Raw genomic sequence first — 24,653 nt, 5'->3', positions numbered from 1 at the left:
CAAAAGATGATCTCAAAAGATTTTCCTAAAATCATTTTGTGAAATGTGTGAATGGAAACAGTAATAAAATTAACATATTATTCTCATGTAATTTTAAGAAAGCAACTACTTGATTAGGCTAAATATTATAGTTGATTAATCCATTTTTCTAACTATATTTTTTATTGAGGTAAAATTTATATTCACTAAAATGCACAGATCTTAATGGTACAGTTTGATGAATTTTGACAAATGAAATCACCCACATCACCACACCACAATGAAGGTACAGAACATGTCCATCATTCCAGAAAGTTCCTTCTGGCCCCTTTCCTGTCAATTCCCATCCCTCACCCCAAAAGAAACCACAGTTCTGATTCCTACTAAGTTGGCAAAACATTTGTTAAATTTACCTCTTTAGGGAAGTGGGGGATTGTGTTACTTGGGGGCTGCCCTCTATTTAGGCATATACAACATATCATGGATGGAAAACATTTACATTCTTTGAGCATTTGAGAATGTGAATGTGTGTGCTCATGTTCTTAATTCCAATCATTTTTCACTGTGAAGCATATGGGTCTCCACTTTCCTCGTTTGTCTTCTGGAGTGGACATTCACTGAAAGGCCACTGGAAAAATGGTCCTTCTCCAGCCCTGTGGCATTCACATTCCTCTGTTATGAGGACCAGGCGTGGCCACCCAAACACATTGGTCTGGGCTTAGAGAACAGAACCTCTGAGCCTCGCAGGATGCATCCGTCCCTAATTAAAATCAGGGATGGGGCAGAGTTCCAGCTCTGCAAATTGGCCCTTCGAGTTTCCAGGCCGGAAGAAGTGAGAGCAGAAGCAGAGAAGCAGAGCCCCACCCCAGCTGGTTTCACTAACGTGCTCAGGGCGTGAGGAGCCTGGCGCTGTCACCCTGCACAACGCCAACACAGAAGGACAGGCAGCTAGGATGGCCGGCCAAGGGGGTGAGAAGCAACTGAAGCCTCAGCGCCAACCCCATGGGGCAGAGACATGGCTCAGAGCTCCATTTCCCTCTTTCCCCTTAGGAGTCTTGGGCAGCCTGTGAACACGGTGATGATGATGACGTGATGTGATCCCATGTGACACTGGATCTGCCCCAGTGGAACGTGGAGAAGGGAAGTAGAGACGAAAGCTGTGGTGAATGAAAATCTCAGCCAGTTGTGCTCCCGACTGTGGTTACATGGGAATCACTTCAATTGGGGAAAGGGCGTTTTTCTGGAAGGCTCAGGGTGGTCCTCTTTCAAAGGGAGATTGAAGGTTGCTTAGTGCTGCAGGGATCTGATTAAGACGAGCTAATCTTGTTGTAGACGCTCTCTCAGGTCAAGTTGAACAGCTCAGTTCCTAGCCAGGGTCATCAAGGAGAGGGATTGGTGTGCATATTGGACGGACACAAATGCGATAACCGCAATAATATCCGACACTTGTTGAGCCCTCACTGTGTGCCAGGCTCTGAGTGTTTTACACATACTAGCTCATTCAGTGCTCAATTCTCTGAGGTGAGTGCTATTACTATGCCCATTTTAAAGATGGAGAAAACTGAGAGGCAAGGGGAGGCCAGGTCCCCCAGCTGGCAGGCTGCAGAGTGCGTTGGAACACAGGCCATCTAGCTCCAGAGATCTGCTTGTAACCACTTCCCTGCCTCTCTGGTAAGGAGGTTGAGGAGGGGGCTGGGGCAGGAGTCGTGGAGGGGTGGAGGTGGAGAGACACCATCCCTTCCTGTTCTCACCCCAGTCAAAGGGAAGAAACCAGGAGACAAGAAGCCTAGGAATATCAGAGTCCTCCATCCTGACCCATTTCTGCCACTGTGCAGAAAACAACTCCTGCCCGGACCATGGAAGATAAAAGTGCCTACTGGCTGGGAGGCCAGGCCACTCTGTGCTGTCTCAGGCTGGAAAAGGAACAGAGCATCCTGGAATGTTGTTTCTGGAAGGCAGCTCCAAGAACATGCGGTCCCGTGACCTCAGTTGACAGATAAGGAACCAGAGGCTCCGAGTACCATAATTTGTCCACAGTCACGTGATTGGTTGTTGGTAGCAAGTGGCACCCAGTGCAGGAATCCTGTGGCACAGATGGCCTTGATGAACACGATGGTCCTGGGCTTCAGCCCTAGCTCTGCCTCCTAACAGCCAATTCAAGTCTCTAGGGCCTCAGTTTCCTCATGTGTAAAATTAGGATGGTGGCCAACATGGTCACTAATGCTGTTCTGAGTTGCTAATTCCACACTTTGAGGACCATCTGTGCGTTTTCATTAGAGCATGGGGTCACTTAATTTCCCACTACATAGATAAGCAATTGCTGACCATCCATTCCCCAAACTTAGTCCTAACCACTCTCTTTACTCAAAATCAGGGGAAGTAATGCTTTTTCCTTGCACTATCGATAATCCAAGCACCACAGCGCTGATGTCCAACAGCTTCATTTCCTTGGCTGGCCAAGGACTCTGTGGCCATTGCCCCCTGCTCATCTCTACCCACTCACTTCCCATCTATTTTCCAGACTATCTGAGTCCAAATGCTTCCCATGACATGGCTGCTTATCTTCCAGGACCTCTGGGAGCTGGAAGAGGTCCATGTCTATTGGAATGTGAATAAAAGGACTTTACCAAACACACAAAAAAGGACAAGAGGATGCGGGACTCAATGTGAAGGCTGAATTCTGCTAAGGCAGCTATTGAGGGTTTTCTGTTGGCATTTGGCCTCGTCTCCTCCCCATACCCCGACCCCAAAGAAAATATTGTACAAGTTGAAACCAAGAGATGGTAGTGATTTGGGAAACTGTCAGGAGCCCAAGGAGAATGTGGATATCATTTGGTGGCAGAGTGCGGGTCAGCCTCAGTCAGGGGAGCCTTCGTGGTCAGAAGCCTCCAAGGTCCCAGGACTGTCTGAGGATGAAGTGCCCCCTGCACACTCTAGATGGTCCGGCAAAATCTTGCTTCATGAAATACTGGGTTCAAAGTACGAATTGGGGCCGATTCCATAGATATGATACTGAAAAAGAGAATCCACCCTTTGTTTTGAATGTCACCATTCAAAGGAAGGTCTAGAGCTTTTACTAAAGACTCTCCAGGCTGTGGTGGTCTGACAAACGGGTTGGAGGAAACAGGGCATTTCCATGTCGTAGCCTCAGGAGAGGGCACTGCATAAGGTACCTGAGTTGTTTGCCGACCTAGAGCGAGAGAGAGAGGACACAGGGCTCCCCCAGGGTTCCAGAACAGAGCAGCCCTAACACAGTCCCTGTCCCTGGGCCTGAGGACAGAGGGACAGAAAAGTCCTCCAATCTGTTTTCTAAGTCTCATGCTCCAAGTATATCACCACCCTGGAAACCAAATCCAGTTGCTTAAGGCCCCATCTCCATACTGAGTTCAGATATAAATGGGAAAAATACTAGCTAACATTAGGTACTATTCTAAGAGCTATGGCATACACTGAACTGTTACAACACCCATGTACAGAGGGTACTGCTATCAGTAGGGTGACTACACAATTTATTGTCCGAACTGGGACATTTTTGAGAGCGAAGTGGGAGAGTCAACCAGATAGAATAGCAAGACAGAGACATCTATCAGGGATGTGACAGGCAAACTGGACATCCGGTCTCCTTAATTTTCACCCCCATTTCACAGATAGGAAAACTGAGGCCCAGAGAGGTTAAGTAACCTGTCATATACCTATAAGCTTTGATTGTGGAGGGAACACCATCTCCAAAGTCCCCACCAGGAAGCTCCCTGCCCTGCTCCACTTTTCTTGCACCCAGGCTGCACAGCCTTTGTTTCGCACACACCCGGTCCATCATCTCATGGTTTATCCTTTCACAGCCCTCAGAACAGGGCTCCTGTTGTGATTATAAATCCTGTCTACAAATTTCTCCCTCTACCAACAAGTCAGCCCCTGTCATGATATGCATTCCTGACTCAAAGGAGGTGGCACTTCAGGTGGATCTTAGAGGACAAAGAAAAATTCTAGAGAGTAAAGACAGAAGCGGGAAGGTAATTCCAGGCAGAGAGGAACAGCAAATGCAAAAGCATGGAGGTGCAAACAGTAGACTTGAGTCTAGAGAGCCTAGGAGTTCAACATGGCTGAAGCTAATATTAGATGAATGTTGGATAGTAATGGGCAGAACAAGGCAGGAGAGGTGGGCCTGGACATGGCAGAGGGCCTTGTAGGCAAATTTTAGAGGGAAGGAAGTTATCCAGAAGGCAGATTAACAGGTTTCAAAATTAAGGAACCACTTTTCACCCGAGGAATGTGGTATTATTGGTATATTTTTAACAGGCTAAGGCATAGATGTTCCCTTTCTACCTGCATCAGCCCCATTCCTTGACCATACTCCAGCTGGCTGGGTTCCAGGGATGGGAAAGGTCACCAAAGTGTCCCTGGCTTAATGTACAAAGTGCACTGCCTTGAATGCAGTACATAGCCAATAAAAGAGAAATAGAAGATTAAACTAGCAGAGGAACAAACTCCCATGAGCCATGCTTGGAGTCTTTACCAATGTGGGTCTCGGGTGAAGTTTGATCTAAAAACTGTTTGTTGAATTGTCTTGGATTAAACGGGGCATAGGTTCATTTTTGAATAACATGTGTTTCATGTTAACTCCCATTTATGTGTTAATCATTGACTTTATGTTCTCTGTTACATCCTTGGGCCACTTTTCCATACCATGTTACACCAATCACAGCTGATGGCAACTGGGTAAACATGACCCGTTCCCTGACTCACCACCTGTTCCTCTGAATTCACACGCCCCTTGAGTTTGAAAATCCAGAGAATGTTTTGAATGCCTACTTTGCTAATTCAATTACTTATTGCCTACACTTGGAACCAAGACATCAGAAGACAATAAGTCCCCTTTCTGCCATGGGAGCTGAACATTTACCACAATGGCTTTGGTGATATTAATTTTAGGACTCCAAGGTTTGAAATAAAAACAGTACTCAAAATGATAGAGAAATGATACCAACTGGTTAATTAGGCTGATATAAGATGTTTACTACTAGAAAGATAAATAACAGCTACATATTTTCCATTCAGCAAAATGTAAACTGTGATAAACAGTCTTTCAGTCTTACAGAGTCCTTTAGATTATGCCTTATGTTAAATCACATTGCTATGATTTACTATTGAGTGTTTCTTGGTATTGACCAAAGATCAGTAAAAGATGACAATATTTTAATAACAAATCCTAAGACAAATCCTTTCATGTATCACCATTTTAAGACTTTGTAATACTGCTAATTATTTCAATTAATTCATTTTAAGAATAATGTAATAATAGAAGGGGTGGATACTCAAAGGCTCCATTTATCTACCCTGATTTTTTCAATTGCAATGATACCATTTAATATAAGGGCAGAAAACCAGTGATGATAATCTTGGGTAGTTTCTTATAGTGGACATGCCTACTTTTATGTTACTAATGTATTTGAAAGGTTGAGAACACAATTTTTGTGCGTATGCATCATATTTAAAGGTAGGAGTTCTCGAAGGCATCTTTTGGTGGACCCTTCTAAAGAGTTATGGATTCTTTTGCTTTGTGAAAAGGGTCCCCTTGTTTATCAGTTTAGCAAGTTCTGATTTTCTGGTATTTACTTCTGTGTGCAGCTAGAGGCTCCAGTGTGTTCACACAAATAGACAAAAAGGAAAACCACTTTGATTTCCGAAGAAGAAACACACTTTGATGATCACAACAAGGCGAGGTAAGTTCATATGAGGCTCTAGCTTTGGACAGTCCCTCCCAGCCTCAACCCTCAAATGAAAAGCCATGTTCTGTTTTTGAACTGAAAAAGGGTAAACGAAAGCACATAACAGTGCTCCACGAATAACAGCTGCTCCGAAACCTGCAGAGTTGGGGGATGGAGCAGGAGGAGCGAGAAGTTTAAGAATGATCTAGTTGTCATTTAATTTCTAGAAAGGAAAAGACAGTAACTTTAAAAAGCCTGAAAAGCTTGTAACTTCAACTCTAGATGTCTTCTCTCTTTCTAATTGAAAATTATCTTCTAAATAAAAGACTTGCTTCCCCATCCCTTGAGGCCACCACCGCTGTGAAAAGTTATATTAGGTCCGAAAGGTCAAAGTGTTACTGAGACCAAAACCGTAACAGAAAATGAGACCAAAATAGTAACAGAAAATGAAGGGGCAGAACCTCAAAACCAACATTCCAGAGGGAAGGGAGAGCACAATCCATTGTACAATTTTGACCTCTGTATGAGCCTACCACTATTTCATAAAAAAATCTCACTTCTTATGATAAAAGCCAATTTTTTTTCCCACCAGCTCTAGGGTTTGGCTAAAACAATGGCGTTCCCTCCCTACTCCCTGCACCCTTTTCCTCTGGGTGTGACGGGCCAACATACTGGAAAGGCAGGAGCGCAGGCCACCAGGCTGCCCTGTAAAACAATTCATTTACATTTACTCAGAGAAAGACAAGCCCCCCCAGACGAGGCCCATTTCACAAGCATGGGGACGGCCTTTTACCGGAGTTAAAGTGATACAGATGGGATGTAGTTTCAGAAAAGCAGTGACACAAAAGAATTTCCAGATGCGGGCAGATTCTCTTCAGCAAAAAAGCGAGACATAAATATGTTATCTGAGCACTTGACAGGCATGCCAAAAATGTTTTCCTTCCATAGATAATGAAACATTCTGGAAGCAGAATGGTTTGTTGATTTGGATAATAAATGAGTCAGTAGCCCTCATACGGGACACAACACAGTCCTTGGAATTGTACTGATTTATTTAAATTCTGGTTCTAGCTCTTGGACCCATCTATGGTGAAGAACAAAGCTCATAATCACTGTATGTTAAAGGACAAAGTAGCAGATTTATTGATTCCCTGAGTTATCTCTGCTTTTATTAGATGTATTCCTTTATTACTATCCTTTTATCAGAAGGTAAATAACAATCATTTTTCTGGATGCTATGTTTCATGTGTAACCATCTCTCTAACCTCTCACACTGACTGTCAGAGTATACACAGCAGAGCAGTGAACAGAGAAACCTGTGTCATTCATTAAGTCTGAAGCTTCAAGACTTCATGGGAGGCCTGAAATATGCTTTAGGTCATAGGTTTAGATTATGAAGGAGGAGTAAGTGAAGTTGGCTCCCTGACAGCTGGGGAGATAATTACTTCCCAGTGTCTAACAACGTTGAGAAAGTTGCTTTTGGTCAGAAGAAACTTGGTGTGTCTGTCAGAAAGGAGTTTTCCTGTTTTTGTGCTTCCGAAGCATACACAATTAGTCCTCGGCAGGTTAAATGAGAACCATGTGTTTCTTGGCAATGACCGATGAGCTGTTTATCCTCAGTGAGATTTCCTGTTATCGACTTTGGTAACAGCCCATCACCCCTGCAATGACAGGGCTCTGTGTCATGTTGCTTTTAAGGAATGAAAAAAAGACTGAAGGAAAGTAAACTGCATAATCACCAACTTTTAAGGTCTATTCATGTCGGAGACCAGAAAACACCAGGCACCTCAGCATCGGCATTCCAGCTGCCCTCACGCTGCAATGAAGCGTTAATGCTTCCAGATGTCACAGCAGCCATAAGCACAAGACCCTCTACTCCTTGATAAGGCCGGCGCCCTCAGTCAGCATGGAGACAGCACTGCTGGCTTGATTCATTCACTCTGTCCACACGGGTTAAAGGGCAGCCTCTGAACCACACTGTGCACGCACAGCCCAGGCTGAAGCTTATCCCCACCTTCCAGAGGGTGTGTGTCGAGTGTAAGCACAGAAACACACACACTTTCTCCCTTTAGCCAAAATTAAAATTGACCCAAGAACCCAGGAACGTAACTCTCGCTCCAGAATTCAATCAGCCATCTTCCCTCTTTTAAGTGTTTGGCTTCTGTTAAGAAAAAAGATTGAAGCCTGAAGCCAACCTAATCTTAACCCATTTCAGGAACTTAACTATTCAGCTCACATTCAGACACGTGCAGAAAGAAGAAGAAAAAAAAAACGGTTTGAAGCCATTGCTGAGATCAGCAGACTTGACGTGTGTGTGTGCGAGAGAGAGACAGAGAGAGAGAGAGAGAGAGAACATGTTTTCATAGTATCTCTGACCAAAATTTGTGTTTAGGTTTGCTCTTAGAAGCCTTCAGTTCTGATAAGTGATTCAGCCCCTTATTTCAAAGTTTTACCTTCTTACTTATTCCCACATTGAAGTCAAGGCAACCTCTGCTGTGGGTTAAGGGAAGTTGTAACAACATCTCTATTCAGGGATTTCGATTCAGTGCAAATTTCCCGAGTTCCTAGGACATATGAGGTGCTCATTAGACATGTTAACAGTAGGTGTATAAATGTCTAAGGGCACACACCTGACCCTAAGGCAGAGCGAAATATTTGTGATGGTGATACTAACAGTGGGAGTAGCCAAATCTTTCATTTATGCGAGTACATACTACGGTCCAAGCACCAAACGGCGGGGAATCACAGAAAACAAGGCACCTATGACCTTTACTGTCATGGTTTTTTTTAATCTTGTGGAAGAAGACAATCAAAAATAGTAATTTCAGGTAGTGGCGAGTGCTACAAATGGGGAATGGGACAGAGAGTTGATGGGGGTTTGCAACTTTAGCTAAGGTGGTCAGGGAAGACCTCCCTGAAAAGGGTAACTTTGGGCTCAGACCTGCATTATGAGAAGGAGCCAGCCATGCAAAGATCTGGGGGAAGAGTGTTCTCAGCAGAGGCAGGTGCAAAGGCCCTGAGGCAGGACTATCTGGAAAGGGCTTGGGAGGGCTTGATGAAAGAGAGGATGTGTGAATTGGATCTTGAGGAATAAATGGGCTTTCTACAGCCAGGGAAGGGAGAAGCCATTAGCAAGGTCAAGAGGCCTAAGGAAGTGCATAGTGGTGGTTCACGAGCCTTCATAGTCCAAAGTGGCTGGAAGACAAGGTCAGGGGTGAGGTTGGGGGCAGAAGATATTGTAGAACATGGCCTGGAAAGGTGGGTGGGAGGTCATGCCGGGTTTTGGACCTCATGGTTTTGGCCATTAAGATCTCCTTGTTGATGTTATTTACAGAGAACCTCAAGGTGTCTCTGCAAGTTACACAGAGAAATTATTAGGAGTAGAAGTCAGCATGTTTTCAAACGGTAAACGAGGTCTTCCCTGCCTGAGGAATAACGGTTTGTAATGAGGAGAGGTTGGAGAAAGAGGCACAGTATTTGGTACTCAGTTTTGAATTTTTATTTATTTGGAGAATATGGAGAGAGCAAAGAGGATGGCCTAGGATAGGAAAAAGAGAACTAAACGAATTGTGATCTTTTTTGGAAGAGAAGTGGGAAGAATGACTAAGTAACAGCTCAACCTCTCCACAAAGGGAGCTAAGCAACTGTTTTCTATTTTAGCTCAGAAAAGGTCAGGGAAATTAGAGCATGGAGAATTGAGGATAGTTATAAAAAATGAGATTCGAGGGGGTAGCAGAATGGCTTAACTAAGAGAACCTGCTGGAAGTTCTGTTGTACTGGGGAGATGTTTCGATTCTACTCTGTCCAAAGGCAGAGACTTGGATCATATAATCCCTCCAATCCACCCCAGGGCTGTAAACTCTCCTCCTGCTGGAGAGGGGTTTCTTCTTCTTTTTTTTTTTTCTTCTCTCTCTTATCCTGTTATCATATAACATAAGCTGTATTAATAACAGTTAACTTTACATGACACCATTTAAGTTACAGGATATCAAGGAGAAGAATGAACATCACCCAAGGACTCTGCACCCTGGGGAGGGGTTTCTAAGCCTTGAATGCTGGTTAGCAGGAACCTCCCAGCAGGAGGAGCGCTGACTTGGTACAGGGTAAGCCCTCGAATTTCTAGAGAAAAAAACTGAGGGTGAAGAAAGGGGAAAAAAGAAGCAAGTGTTTGCCATGGGAAAGAGTAGTCGAGACACTGAAAAAAAAAAATGAGTTGTTGGATTTCACTTTGGGTTATTTGCTGGGCTGCTTTAAGTGCCAGGCCCGCCTGTGTACAAGTCAAGTCTTGGCCTCCAGCAAGCTTGCCGCAGGGGAGACTCCTTGTAGCAATTATCCTCCATGCATAACTCAGACATAAAACCCAGGACTTTTCTCATGTGAAATCTGCTTTAACCACCATCTGGCTTTAAAAATTAGTGTTACTGTCAACTGCTGTTGCCAGCGAAATAAGGGATTCTCTTTGTGGCAGAAAGCTCCCCCAGAGTGAGTGCTAATGAGCACACACACCGAGACTCCTGGATGTCCAATCTGGACACCACGCAGGGGCGGCATGGGGGCTGGCATTTCAAAGGAGAGAAACTAAGTAGGGCTAAAATCATGGGGAGAGAATTCTCAGGAGACACAGACTTGGAAAGGCCTTCATGCGCAAGGAAGATCACATCACAAACTCCTGAGACAGCTTGGGTCCCCTCACTCTGAACGAAGGTCCCAGTGAGACCTGGTCTGACCACTCGATGTAAAACAACAACTCTTCCCACTCTCATCCCCTTGCCTCCTTTTTCTCCATAGCATTTACCATCATGTAATATACTATGTGTTTTACCTATTTATTACTTGTCTCTCTCCACCAGAATGTAAGCTACATGAGGGCTGGAAATTATTATTTTTTGTCCAGTTTGTTCTCCATGGTAACCCAGTGTTGGCACACGGTGGGTGCAAAGTATTTGCTGAATGAATGAACACGTGGATTAAAAAAATCCCCACAAGAGCCTTGTGTGGCAAAGCCTGTCATCACCATTTTATAGATGAGGAAAGAGAAGCTCAGAGAGATTTAAGTAACATGCTTTAGACCAGGGCTTCTCAAATATTAATGTGCAAATGACTCACTGGGGATCTTGTTAAAGCGCAGATTTTGAGTCAGCAGGTCTGAGTGGAGCCTGAGATTCTGTATTTCTACATTTCTAACTTCCAGGTGATGCTAATGCTGCTACACAGCTACGTGTCCAGACAAAAGGCTGTCACGAGGGCTTGGATGTGGCTGTACAGTCTAGTGGTTAAGAGTGAACACCAACGTTAGCCACTTACCCACTCTGTGACCTTGGCCATCCCTTTCTGCCTCCGTTTCCTCATTAAAATATCATGAAGATTAAATGAATTTGTCCAGGTAAAGTACTTGGACAGTGCCTCATCTGTAACAAGTTCTTAATAAAATGTTTATTATTATTATTACTATTACTTTTCTTAGCCTGACTCTAACAGCTTCCTTTCAGAATCCTAACAGAGTATTATTTTCTACTTCACCAAAATAGGAAAAGCCTAAATTTATGCTGAGAATGATGACAATCCACATCTACTATCAAAAAGTTAGAAATTTCTGCTGGATATATTATGTGAGAATTTTGAGGCAGGTTCCTAAAAGTGGAATTGTTGGAATTCATATTTTAAATTCTGCTAGTTACTATCAAATTGCCTTTCACACTAACAGTATTTGCGGGGGCCCGTTTCTCCTCATCGTAACCAACTGTGAATATTAACAATCTTTTAGAGTTTTGCCAGTTTAATGGGGGGAAAAAAACCTCATTTTCATTTGAGTTTGCATTGCTCTGATTACTGGTGAGGCTAATATTTGCCACTAAAATTTTTTTATATGTTTATTTGTCATTAAAATTTCTTCTTTTGTGAATTTCCTGTTAATATCCCTTCACCCATTTTTATAATTTTTGGCCTTTTCCTTATTGATTTGTAGAAGTCATTTACATATTATTTGTCTGTTAACTATGTTGCAAATATATTCTCCCAAATATCTTTTATATACCTTTATTATGTATTTTGATCACACCCAAATTTAACATTTTCATATAGTTAAGTCTGTCAATCTTTTTATTTATGGGTTTTGGATTTTATGACTTGCTCAGGAAGAAGAGCCTTCCCAAAGATTATGAAAATATTCAGTACTTTCTACTAAGACTTCTTCTTCTTTACATATAACTTTCTAATACATGTATTTTTTTTTCAGTGAAGTACAGATTTTCTGTAATTTCTTCCCAAATGGATAGCTAATTGCCTTCATACCATTTACTGTGATGGAATCTATACACTTCCACTGTTTGGGGCAATTATTTCATCAGATATTTTTTCTGTCCCTTTCTCTCTATCCTCTCCTTCTGGAACTCCAATTATGTGTATTTTGGTATGCTTTATGGTGTCCCACAGGCCTCTGAGGCTTTGCTAATTTTTCTTTATTCTTTTTTCTATCTGTTCAGATTGGGTAACCTCTACTGATTTATCTTCAAGTTTGCTGATTCTTTGTCAGCTCAAATCTGCTACTGAGCCCCTCTAATGAATTTTTCATTTCAGATATTTTAATTTCAACTCCAGAATGTCCACTTGATTCTTTATAAAATTTAAAAAATTATAAAATTTCCATCTCTTTATTGATATTTTCTATTTGATGATTCATTGTTATCATACTTTCCTTTAATTCTTTAAACATGGTTTCTTTTAGTTCTTTAAACATACTTATAATAGCTGCTTTGAAGTCCTTGACTGCTAAGTCCAACATCCAGGCTCCTTAGGGACAGCTTCTATTGATTCCTCTTTTCCCTCTTTACACTGTTTCCTCTGTACCTATTTCTTTGCACATTTCATAATTTATTTTTGAAAAATTGAACATTTTAGATAAATATTGTAGCAACTGTAGATTCTTACCCCTTCTTTTGGGGGTGGTGGTTGTTACTTTTTCTGTTTTTCTTGTTTGTTTGTTTAGTGACTTGCCTAAACTAATTCTGTGGAGTCTGTTTCTCCCGGAGTGTGTAGTCTCTGATTTCTTTGCTTAGTATTTTTTTACACTTGTTTTCATTTTTAAGCCTGGTTTCCTAGGGGTTGTCCTGGATCAGCATAGCTTAGTGATCAGCCAATGTCTGGTCAGAGGTTGTACATAAACACCTTGATCCAGTAACGTTTCCATCTGTAGCTGATGGATCTGTGAATGCTTGGGGAAAGCATTCAAACGTCAGGTAGCTTATAAGTGTGCCCCAGCTTTTGCTTTCCGCATTCACAAGGCCTCACATTCAGGCAGTTGATTCTCTCGGATTTTCTAGGGAGACAGTAACATTGTTTGCAATAGTGATACTTTTGCTTCTTTCTTTACAGTAAACGTTATTCATTTCTTTTTATTGTCAAGACCTCCAACACTACTAAACTGAAGAGACAAGAGCAGGTACTCATGCCTTGCACCTCTCTGAGGTGGGACAGCTCCTAATGTTTCAGAATTAGGTTGAAGTTTTCTATAGATTTCCAGTAGAGGACCTTTGTTAAGTTGAGGAAGTTTCCTTTATGCCTTTCCTCACTGGGAATTAAAAAAAAAAATCATAAATTTGTTAAATTTAACTTTTGGATTTTTAGAAGCCTTCATCAAGATAATCATCTGGTTATTTCACTTTTAATTCTTTTAATATTAAAATAATGAATATTAATCAATTTCTTCAGGGAGAATCAACCTAGCATTCCTGGATTGCATCCCACTTTACTTAGAATATATTATTCTTCTAATAGGAATCAACTTGGAAACACCTGTTTTTAAAGAATTTTCATATGTATTTTCAAAGTCAGTTTGGCCTGCAGTTTTCATTTATGTGTGAGTGCTCACTCTCTGGTTTCTGAACCAGGGTTACGTTTAGTCTCCTAGAATGAGTGTTCTTCATTTTTTCCTACTCTCTGGAACTGCTTATATAACACAGAAATTATCTGTTCCTTGAAAGCTTGGTAGAACTTGCCTATATAGCTATCTGGGTCTGGTGATTTTTTAAAGATTTTATTTATTTATTTTTCCCCCCAAAGCCCCAGTAGACAGCTGCGCGTCACAGCTGCACATCCTTCTAGTTGCTGTATGTGGGACGCGGCCTCAGCATGGCCAGAGAAGCAGCACGTCGGTGCGAGCCCGGGATTCGAACCCGGGTCGCCAGCAGTGGAGCGTGCTCACTTAACCACCAAGCCACGGGGCCGGCCCTGGTGATTTTTTAAAGCATAAGTCTTTGGCTACCCTTACATTTTTTCCTAAGGTAATTGGTCTAGTTGGATTTTTTACCTCATGCATTTCTTTCAGCTGTTTTATATTTGTGGGAATAAAACTGAAAAGTATTTAAAAATCTTTTCCATTTGAGTGTAGTTCTTTTATCATCTCTCATGTTGTTTTTTGGCATCATCACTTTATTTCTTGATCAACTTTGCTGTAGCTTTGTCTATTGGACAAAAAAAATTTTTTAGTTTCATTGATGTGGAATACTTTTGTTATTGTTACTGTTTGTTTTCTATTTCATGACTTCCATTTTATCTTTAATAATATCTTCATTTTACTCTCTTAGAGTTGAGTTTATTTTGTTGTCCCTTTTCTAGCTTTTATGTTGTCAGTTTAGCTCACTTATTTTCAGTTTTCCTGTTTTCGACATGTAAGTAGCGACATTTTCCTCTTGTGGGTTTTATGTACATCCCATTGGTTTTGACACAAATAGACTTTTATTGTCTTCCATTTCTAGTTTGTTAATCCCTTCCTCTTTGATTTCTTCATCTAAAAAGTTAATTAAAATGGCATTTAAAAATTACCAAGTGATTATGTTTTTGGTTAGCTGTTTGGATAACCTTTTGTCGTTAGCCTCTAAGTTTATTGCATTGTGGTCTGAGAATGTGGCTTGTATTACTCTTTTAAGATTCTATCAAGATTTGTTTTTGTGGTGTTACACATGGGTAATTTGTGAATGCTCACATATGTTTGAAAAGAATGTGCATTCCCTTATTTATGTACTATGAACTTTACTAATTGCTCTGTATACATTAGCTTCTTCAATTCTCACAATGTGAGGTAGGTACTATTATTAGCACATTTTACAGATGAGGAAAATAAGCTTAGAGAGTTTAGGTAACTTCCTCAAGGTTACCAAAAGCTGGTAGGCAGGGGAGCACTAATGAAACCCAGACATTTTGACTTATTCCGTCTTGGTCTCTATTTAAGAGGTCACAGTTGCTAGCTGCATTATTCAAATGCTCATTATTTTATGCCTACTTGTGTGATGATTTTTGAGGAAAGTGTATTAAATTTTCCTGCAATGATTGTGAATGTGTCAATTTCTCCTTGTATTTCTATCAGGTATTGCTTTATATGTTTTATACCTGTGAGGTTGGTTGCATACAAGTTCATTTATATTACAAATTCTCAGTGGACTGTATTTTTAATCATTCCGAAATACATTTTTTTGCCTTGCTTAATGATTTTTTTGCTTCAATTCTATTTTGTTTGCTGTTAATATTGTTATACTTGCATTCTTTTGGTTAGCACTTGTGTTATCTTTCTTTGAATGCCTTATATTATGGGTCACTTTTAAAGGTGTGTCTCGTAAAAGGAACTCATGCTTAAATTAAAAAAAATCCAATCTAATAGTCTCTGTCTTTTACTAGGGCATTTAATTCATTCACAGTTATTTTCATTATTGATATGTTTGGATTTATTCTTGCCATCTTTATTTATTTATTTATTTTCTTCATGGGATCTTTCTTTCAAAATTCTTCTTTAGTGGTTTGGATGTCCTACATTGTCTTGACTCTAAGTTTCCCTTAAAATTTTTACATATTAAACTTTATCAAAGCTTTGAGCTAATGGTACATAAACTCTTCCCCCAAAACAAGACAAGAATCTTTCAATTCCACCTTTAGTGCCTTCTAACTCTTACACTGAGGTCATTTGGGATTTTCATTCCAGAATGTTATAAAATAATGGAATAATAAGTTTAACTGGATTGTTTTTAGTCCTTTTGCACTACATTCTTAGAAAATCCTTCAACTCAAGTTTCCAACCCACTACTTTATTCTTTTATATCCATTCTACTACACAGCTTATATACTGAGGTTTTCACTTGAATGATCAAAATTTTAAACGTACAAAACTCTCATTTATTCTGTTTCATAGAAACAATGTCTCTTTACATCTCTTTGAAGACATCTATCCTGCTTATTCTAAAATCTTCTGTTTGCCTTGTTATTGCACCCTCTGGTATTAGTTCTTCTTTTGATAGCAGTTGGTGCCTCTCTGTCCTGGTGTTGACTCTGTTCATTTAGTGGGTGATTCTTGGTGGTGTGCTCATCATCAGTCTGTTCAGTTGACTCAGTCTGCCTCTGGTGACTGTGGAATGAGCCACACTCCCAGGAGGGGTGTAAAGTACAGTAGAGTGGGAAGCACATAAGCTTTGGAATCAGACAGACCTGGAAACAAACCTAGCTCAAAGACTTACCAGCTGTGTGACGTGGGGCAAGTCTTTTCGTCTTGGTTCCTCAACTTGGGATAATGACCTTACCTTATGGAGGTGCTGTGAGGATTAAATTTGACAGCACATGAAAAAGCCTATTAAAGCCACAAGACAGCAGTAAATGGTATTCATTTTTTGAAATTTCTTTATTCTTTTTTTTTTTTTTCCCTCTGGTGAGGAAGATCGGCCCTCAGCTAACATCTGCCAATCCTCCTCTTTTAGCTGAGGAAGACTGGCCCTGGGCTAACATCCATGCCATCTTCCTCCACGTTATATGGGATGCCGCCACAGCATGGCTTGACAAGTGGTGCATTGGTGCACGCCCGGGATCCAAACCGGCGAACCCTGGGCTGCCGCAGTGGAGTGCACACACTTAACCACTTGCGCCACCGGGCCGGCCCCACTTTATTCTTTAGCCTTTGATTAAATGTGATTGATTTGATGGTCCCAACACCACTCTCATTAAGAAGCTTCCCCAGATCATCCTTGGGGAGAACAATTCAGTCCTCCATTTCTAAGTTTAAGCTTCTGTGTGGTCACTGATCTATCAGGTGCATCTTTTTTTCATAGGGATATGGACATCCTCATCACAAATTAATTGAAGTTCTCATATTAAGTGACTCACTTTTGCATAAATTAGCTCATGGGCAGCCCTGTCTGGTGTCCATACCATACATGGAGGGGAGACAGAATTTTATAATTTTCTAAGATATAAGTCTTGCCACCAATGTGGGTATTCTAACAGATATTGGTATTAATGTCATATTGACATCAATACCCTAATGGTGTCCTATGGCAAAGTTCTTGATGTATCTCCTTGGAAAATTATCCCTCATTCCCACCCAATTTTAATTCCTGGAAATCAGGTCAGTTCTTGAGAATGACTGCCCAATAGCAAGGAAAGAGCAACCCAGAGAGGTAAACCTTTCAGATGGTTTTGCAGGAAGAAGAAAGAATGGTAGGGCATTCATTTCATGTCTCTTCTAGATTAATATCAGAGTTCTTTGAAAAACCCAGTACTTTCACCTGGAATAAAGTTTCAGCCCTTCACTGCAAGCCATCATTTATAACTTTTCTTCCTTCTTGTATATTAACAAGAGCCAAACCCCAAAGCCTCCTCCTCCAGCATTAGAAAGCTGCTCACAGACAGGTTTTCAGTGTCAGCAAGTGAAGCTTGAGTCCTGAGACAAACCTCCCATCCTTTCCCTTGAACCTTCAAACACTGTGAGTAAAACTTAACTTTGGAGATGGACCACTGCCGAAGTTCAAATAGTCTTCCCTTCATGAGCCATAAAGCTTGTGACATGTGCTAACTTGGCCCTCTCTTAGACCTGTGCTCCTGGGCTCTGCTAAAAGGCTAATCTCTGCAGAAGAACTACAACAAAGTGTAGCCATTACATTTTCCAGGCTGGTTCCCATCAAGCTGTGTGAGAGAAGCTATATCTTCAGTTCAAAAAGGAACCTTCTCTAAAGAGCAAGTGGCTATGGCTTGCCTCCCATGGGCTGTCTGACTCACAGAAGCCACTGCCCTCTGTGGCAGCAAGAGGATCATTTGCTGGCAACGTCTATGACGTGTGGTTAGACAGCCTCTGGTAGCAGGGCGCTTGGACTTTCCCATTCCTAAGTCAGAAGAAATGAAGGTGTAGGTCCACAAGCACTCCACAAGGAGTGATTAACTTACTAATTGTCACAGGAAATGACTGTCGTCTAGTACTCCCTGTCTTGCTGCCAAGATATTTATCTGCTGTACACTCGGGAGAAGGCACAGAGAACTATTACCTTTGCATATCTGTATAAGAGGCAGGAAGAGAGAATGGAGAACCAGATACTGCCTCCATCGTACACTTACATACAGTGACCATTCCCTCTGTCTGGAGTGTTCTCCTCTTCATCTCTTCTCCTGGTGAACACCAACACATCCTCCAAGTCCTGATTTGAAGAGCCTGCTTCATGAAGCATTTCCTGCCCCCTCCTCAGAGTCAGCTTTGTATCTTTGTATCATCCGTGGATCTGGGCATACCTCCATTATTGCATTTGTTACATGGTATTGCAATTACATTTCATATCTGTCTTCTGCCAAGACTGAATTTCTGGGAGTGCTGTGTGACTTATTCCTCTTCTCAGAGCCTGGCACATAATAGGTGCTTGCTCTGCCAGTGTTTGAAAAATAAATCAAGAATGATTTATTACTTGTAATGATTTTATTGTAGACGGACTAGAGAAGCCTGTCATTCTTTCCCTCTCTCTCACTCTCTCTATTATTTTCACGGGTGTTCCAACTTGGCTTCCTGAGGGATCCTGTGTTCACAGTGGCTTGCCCAAATTTTTGCTGTGTTGTGAGAAGTCAGTGGCCCCCCACAGGGCTCCACACAACCCCAGTGGGTGGGAGGCAATGGAAATTGATAGTCTTTCCTCAGACCACCACCATGGCTCTGTTTCTAAATAAAACACAAGCAGAGAAGAGGGGCTCAAGGTATTTGCTACAAGGACAGAAGATCATGAACCATGGCTGGAAGTATGAAGTGGTCACACTTCATTAGGCTCTTCATAAAAATCTCTACCATGTAAGCAAAGGCACTCTCCTCTCACAGGCAGCTGGACCTCAAGAAATCGTTTGGAAGAATATAAAACACTCTGGTGAAAACTAGAGGTAGGTCCGTCCTGCCCAGGGACCTCAGCTTCAGCCCCAGAGACGCCTGAATGAATTCTGAACCAACAGTTGGGAAACTATGTCATAGCTCAGGGCTGTAGGTGGGATGATGGCCCAGGGCCCAGGGGCCAGCATGCCTGCCTGCAGCATTCTATATGGATGATGACCATATATGGATACCAAGGGCACTGGTAGAGGGAGAGAAACAATCTGTGGGTCCCATGGGGTGTGGAGAGGGATGACAGATGGGCTCTCCCTCAATGCCTGTTATCTGCCTCTGGGATTCAGTTGGCTTAACAGGTAGCTGGCGCCTGGCTGCTCAGTAGCCTGTCCAGGGCTGGGGAATGGTGGTGGCTGAGAGTGGGAGGAGGCACGGAATGCCATTAGGCCTTAGGGTCACCTCCTGGTGTAATACAAGGAATGAGCGCTAGTTTCTTCTAATAGGAGTGAGTTCCACTTGCACCAAGCCACCCAAATCCCCAGAATGAAAACCCTGCTCTATTCCAAGTCCCAGAAGGCCAAAGTAGAGAATGTCATGAGCACTATGAGCCACACCTGACCCAGTGAGCATTCTCAGGCCCTGCTGAGCAAGGGAGGGGCTGAGGCTGGCAACTTTGTTGAGCTGCAGGATGCCCTTGCTCTCAGCCCTGTGGGCTTTACAGCAGAGGGTGTGCTGCCTACGGGCCTCTGAAACAAGGACCTGGGGACTCTTGCCCCATCATTGCATCACATCACACAACAGCTTCCATGTTTCTAGTCTCATCATCACTCTGGTCTCCAGTGATGGCTGTTCATAAGAACAAAGTGCTTCACTACTACCTTAGTGAGATCTGCCAGCGAATTTGATTTTTTACACCATGAAAAGGCCATAGGCCTCTGACCATGGACTGGTGTATCCAACTGAAGACTTGGCCTGAGAATTCTGCTACAGACTTTGTGAAAATTCCAAATACACCTTCAAAAATCCAAAGAGTTTGCTTCTGAGAACTCAAAGAACAGAATGCAGCCAGCTCACACCACTTGGGTTTTTGAGGGGCCACTCAGCTGGACTAACAGTCAAGCAGTTCTGCAAATCTTCAGGAAAACCACTTCTAATGCCTTCCAAGCAAGCCAGCTATTTATAAATGCATTCCAAAGTCCTTTCCAGTGGCTTTTCCTTGGTACAATGATTAGTAAAGAGGAAAAGTGGTGTTCTGAGATACCTTCAGAATCTGAGTGACTTAAATTTCCTGTTTCAGTCAATAAACAGTTTTGTCTGTGTGGAAAAAATTCTCTCAACAACACTATGGATGTTTATGTGAACAACTCTTAGAGCATGCTCTATGAGGAGAACATTCCTAGACATTGGGCAAAAGGTGGAGTGGTTGGTATGATTAATATTTCAGAGAGCAGACAGGACCACATGTGATTCACTAACCTCATGCTAAGTTCGAATGGTGGTACGCTGTAAGTGCAGAACACTGAGGGCTTTTCTTTTGCTGTTTCAGCAGAGCTCAGACACATGGGCACCTCATGGAATGTGAATGGCATATCAAGAGGGATGTAAATGACTGAGTAGGCAACTCAAGAGGGGTGACCTGTTCTACGTTCAACATTTCACACAGTCCAGGTTTTTAGCCCACATGACCCGAGAGGACAGCAACGCCAGAAACCATTATCGCCATCACATAACTTTTTTTGAGCTTCCTGTGGGCAGCATCCTCTTCAACTGTGGGCTCAGATTTGTCACATGCTGTGGGCCTTGCTGCCCTAATTTCCAAGCTATCAATGCAGAGACTGTCCCTATGTCTGGCCAGCTGTTCCTCACGTGCCAATATAAAGAGCAATGACTCCATGATCCTCTCATGGACTGCATGTGCTCTCCTTGTGCACTGACTCCCCTGATCTTCATGCGCCAGTCCTTCCCAGGAGGGGTTACCCTCACACCCAGCCACTTGAGACTCTGAGGCACTCTAAGGCAATTTTTATCAATATGAAACTTATCCTGAATTCACATAGAAAGAGCAAACAACTCTGTTTTATACTATGGACTTTTTCTTTCAGTCCAAAAATATTTATTGAGCATATATTATATGCCAAACATTGCACTAGGCCGTGGAGATATGGCAGTGAGCAGACAGATAGGAATCCTTGTCCTTATATTGTAGGGGCCAGGAGGAGGCAGATAAACACATCAAATAAGAAAATATACGGTATGTCAGTTGGATGAGGGAGATGATGAAATATGAGCAGGAAAAGGGGATGAAGAGTGCTGGGGCAGAGGCCCGTCAGGGAAGGTCTCACTGAGAAGGTGACATTTGAGCAAGCCTCCGAAGAAGGTGAGGGAGGAGGTCATGTGGCTGTCTAGGGGAAGGGCATCCTGGGTAAAAGGAAGATTGAGGGCAAAATTTTGGAGGTGTGCTGTGCTCTAAGACCAGCAAGGAGGGAGTGTGGCTGGAGTAAAGAGAGTGGAGAAGAGGAGGAGGAGATGAAGTCAGAGAGTGACAGGAGATAGACCGTGAGGCTAGCTGAGGTGCTGGAAGAACATGGCGGGTGGGTAAGCCATTGGAGGGTTTTGAGCAGAGGAGTGACATGACCTGACTTACATCTTGGAAGGCTCACTCTGCTGCTGGATCAAGAACCGACTGCAGCGGGGCCAGGGCAGAAGCAGGGACACCAGCGAGGGGGCTACTGCAATAGCCTGGACGACAGATAATGGTGCCTTGGACCAGGGTGCCAGTAGCGCAGTGGTAAAAACTGGTAACATTCTGATTTGTTGTGAAGATGGAGACATTAGGTTTGCCGATGGATTGGATGCGAAGTGTGGGAAAAAGAGAGGCGTCAAGGATGACCCAAGGTTTTTGATCTGAGCAACTGGAAGGACTGAGTAGCCATTTGCTGAGATGCGGAAGGGTATGAGAGAGCAGGTTTGGAAAGGTACCATTGAGAGTTCAGTTTGGTGAGACTGAGATTCCTGTTAGGCACCCAGGTAAAGATGGCCTGAAAGTAGTTGACTATCCAAGTCTGGAATTCATGGGAGAGATCTGGGCTGGAGAGAAACATCTGGTGTCATCAGCACAGACTGAATTTAAAGCCATGAGTCTGGATGAGATCTCTGAGACTGAGTGTAAAAAAACGAGACCCTAAGCCCTGTAGAAGTTGGGGAGATGAGGAAAAAAGCCATTGAGAAAGGAGAAACCAAGGGAATGTGATGTCCTGGAAGCCAAGGAGAATGAGAACGTTTCAAGGAGGCAGGTGGGAATGATCATATGCTAGTTATCAAGCTTCCCTTGAGAGAAAATCATCTACAGTTGACTTAGAATCAAGTAGAATTGCATGTTCTGCATATAAACTTGAGTTTCAATCTACACTATGTCTTATGAATCAGTCCTTCATCCTCCAGGCATCAGTGGCCCTTTGAGAATCTTGATGATGCTGTGGATCTTCCCCTCAGAACACTGCAATTAGATATACACAAGACTGCAGGCAGTTGCTGGGGTTTCCCAGAGCCAGTCTATCTATCCCAGAAGTCAGGTTCATAACCAACCCTTCCCACCTCCAAAGAGGTCTTCTTACAGCATTAACCAAACTGTCTCAATGTAGAAATTCAAGTGTTGCAAGTCTCCTGCTTCTCCAGATATGTTTCCAAAGGTTAGAATGATTTAAAATTTCTGGGCGTGGAATACAAAATGTGAATGAGCTAGCTAAAGTCTGAAAGCAACAGTGAAAACAAATGAGAACTCACCACCATCTCCTGAACATGAAACATCTCTGCACCTCCAGGCGACAGTCGATTGGGGAAAGAGATGTTGACAGATGACCCTGGAAGGGTGCTTGGCCCAGTGTTATAGACCTGTGGGTGTGAGACGCACATAGCAAGTTTTAATAGACATACAGATCTTCATTTCATGTAATATATACTCTAAAATTCTTTGAAGTGACACACAGAGACCCTAGGGTTTGGGATCTAGAAGGTTATGACCTGAAGTGAAGTGAAATATCAAATGATAAAAGATTTCAATGAAATAGAAATCCTAACATGCATTTAAAAACTCCAAACTTTCAAATTACCTTATTCTCCTTTAGCATTTTCTTGTCTTCTTCCTGCTAACAATTATATTTCTTTCTACATACCTAGAAATTTACTCATAGACTATTACACTTGGTGGGAATTCAGTCAATGTAGTCTAGTGGTTCTCACACTTGAGCATATATCCGAATAACCAGACAGGCTAGTTAAAAACAGAGACTGGGGGGAAGGTCACGCCCAGAGTTTCTAAAGCAGGAGGTCTGGTGGTAGGGGGGTGAGGCTGAAGGATCTGCATTTCTAATAAGTTCCCAGGAGATGCTGATGTTGCTGGCCCAGGAACCAGACTTTGAGAACCACTGATCTGGTCCAACCCCTTTCCTTTTGCAGTTTGAGATAAATGAGATCCTCAAAGACAAAGTGAGTTGTCCCCAGACCAAATGATTTAACTTACAGAAAGTGCTGTTTTTACTACATTATCCAGTTGTTTTGGTTTCTCCTTAACTTGCAGCTAATCACTTGCTAATATTGCTCAATGACATCTGTGCACATCTTTTCTGTCCTAGCATTGGTCCTGTAAAACTTGACCTTCTCATCTCCCCCCACCAACATCCTCCTTATTTTCTGTCTCTAGCAGCCCATCATCTCCTGAGAAATGAGAGAAAAGATGGTGGCCACAAAGAGATCGACAACAAAAAGAAGATGGAACAAAGGCTAAACATGAAACTCAAGGAAAAAATGGAAAGTGAAGGAGAATAAAGATGAGTAGACATGTAAAGACAGAAAGTAGAGTAGTGGTTGCGTAGGGCTGGGGGTAGAAAGAATGGGGAGTGTGACAGGCAGAATGATGGCCTCCCAAAGTTGTCCACAGCCTAAGCCTAATCCATGGAACCTGTGAATAGGTTATGCTACATGGCAAGCGGGAATGAAGATTGCTAAGCAGTTGACCTTAAAATAAAGAGTTCATCTTAGATTATCCAGGTGGGTGCAATGTAATCACAAGGGTCTTTATATGGGAAAGAGGGAGGTATATTGTGAGAAAGACTCAACCAGCCATTGCTGGCTTTGAAGATGAAGAGGACCATGAGCCAAAGAATGCAGCAGCCTCTAGAAGCTGGAAAAGTAAGAAAACCGACTCTTCCCTAGAGCCTCCAAAAAGGAACACAGCCCTGCTGACACCTTGATTTTAGCCCAGTGAGACCCATTTTGGAGTTCTGACCTCCAGAACTGTAAGATAATAAATTTGTGTTGTTTTAAGCCACTAAGTGTGGTAACTTGTTATAGCAGCAATAAGAAACTACTACAGGGAGTGATTACTAATGAGTAGGAAGTTTCTTTCTTGGGGTGATGAAAAGGTTCTAAAATTAATTATGGTGATGGTTGCATAATTCTTTAAGCATACTAAATATCATTGAGTTGTACACTTCAAATGGATGAACTTTAAGATATGTAAATGATATCTCAATAAAGATGTTATTTAAAAAAAAGATGGGTGGGAGCAAGAGAGAGGAAGAAATGAAACGTAGCTCGGTGGCCAGTAGAGAGAGAATTCAGGATTCAAGGTGTCTCTGAAGTTGAGGTCAGAAGAGCAGAGCCCGGAGATGGGCTGGAAATCTAACCAGGTCTTCACACACGACAGAAGGTATAAAGATCGAACTCCAGCCAGCTCTTCCCTAGAAAACTGTGTTTTCATTTTTTGCAATCGTTCGTTCTGCTTCAAAGAACAGCAACAAAATGACAGAGTGGATGAGCAGTTGTTGCCAACTCTTGATTCAAAAAGAACAAAATTCACCAAAAAC

General features: G+C 42.4%; 1 protein-coding gene across 1 annotated transcript in view; it reads right to left on the bottom strand.

Annotated features, from left to right (window-relative positions):
• The window catches only part of ITGA9 (integrin subunit alpha 9), a 331,030-nt gene that overhangs the window by 35,343 nt on the left and 271,034 nt on the right, over positions 1-24,653 (bottom strand). The window contains exon 23 of the mRNA XM_004419499.3: positions 22,573-22,680. Within this exon, the coding sequence (XP_004419556.2) occupies positions 22,573-22,680 (108 nt within the window). The remainder of the gene's footprint in view (positions 1-22,572; positions 22,681-24,653) is intronic.

This window comes from Ceratotherium simum, chromosome 5, assembly GCF_057802395.1.
Source record: "Ceratotherium simum simum isolate JZ-2026a chromosome 5, ASM5780239v1, whole genome shotgun sequence".
NCBI classification, from domain to species: Eukaryota; Metazoa; Chordata; class Mammalia; order Perissodactyla; family Rhinocerotidae; genus Ceratotherium; species Ceratotherium simum.
The sequence above is the reverse complement of the archived record's forward strand: the minus strand, read 5'-3'. Positions and strand labels throughout refer to the sequence as shown.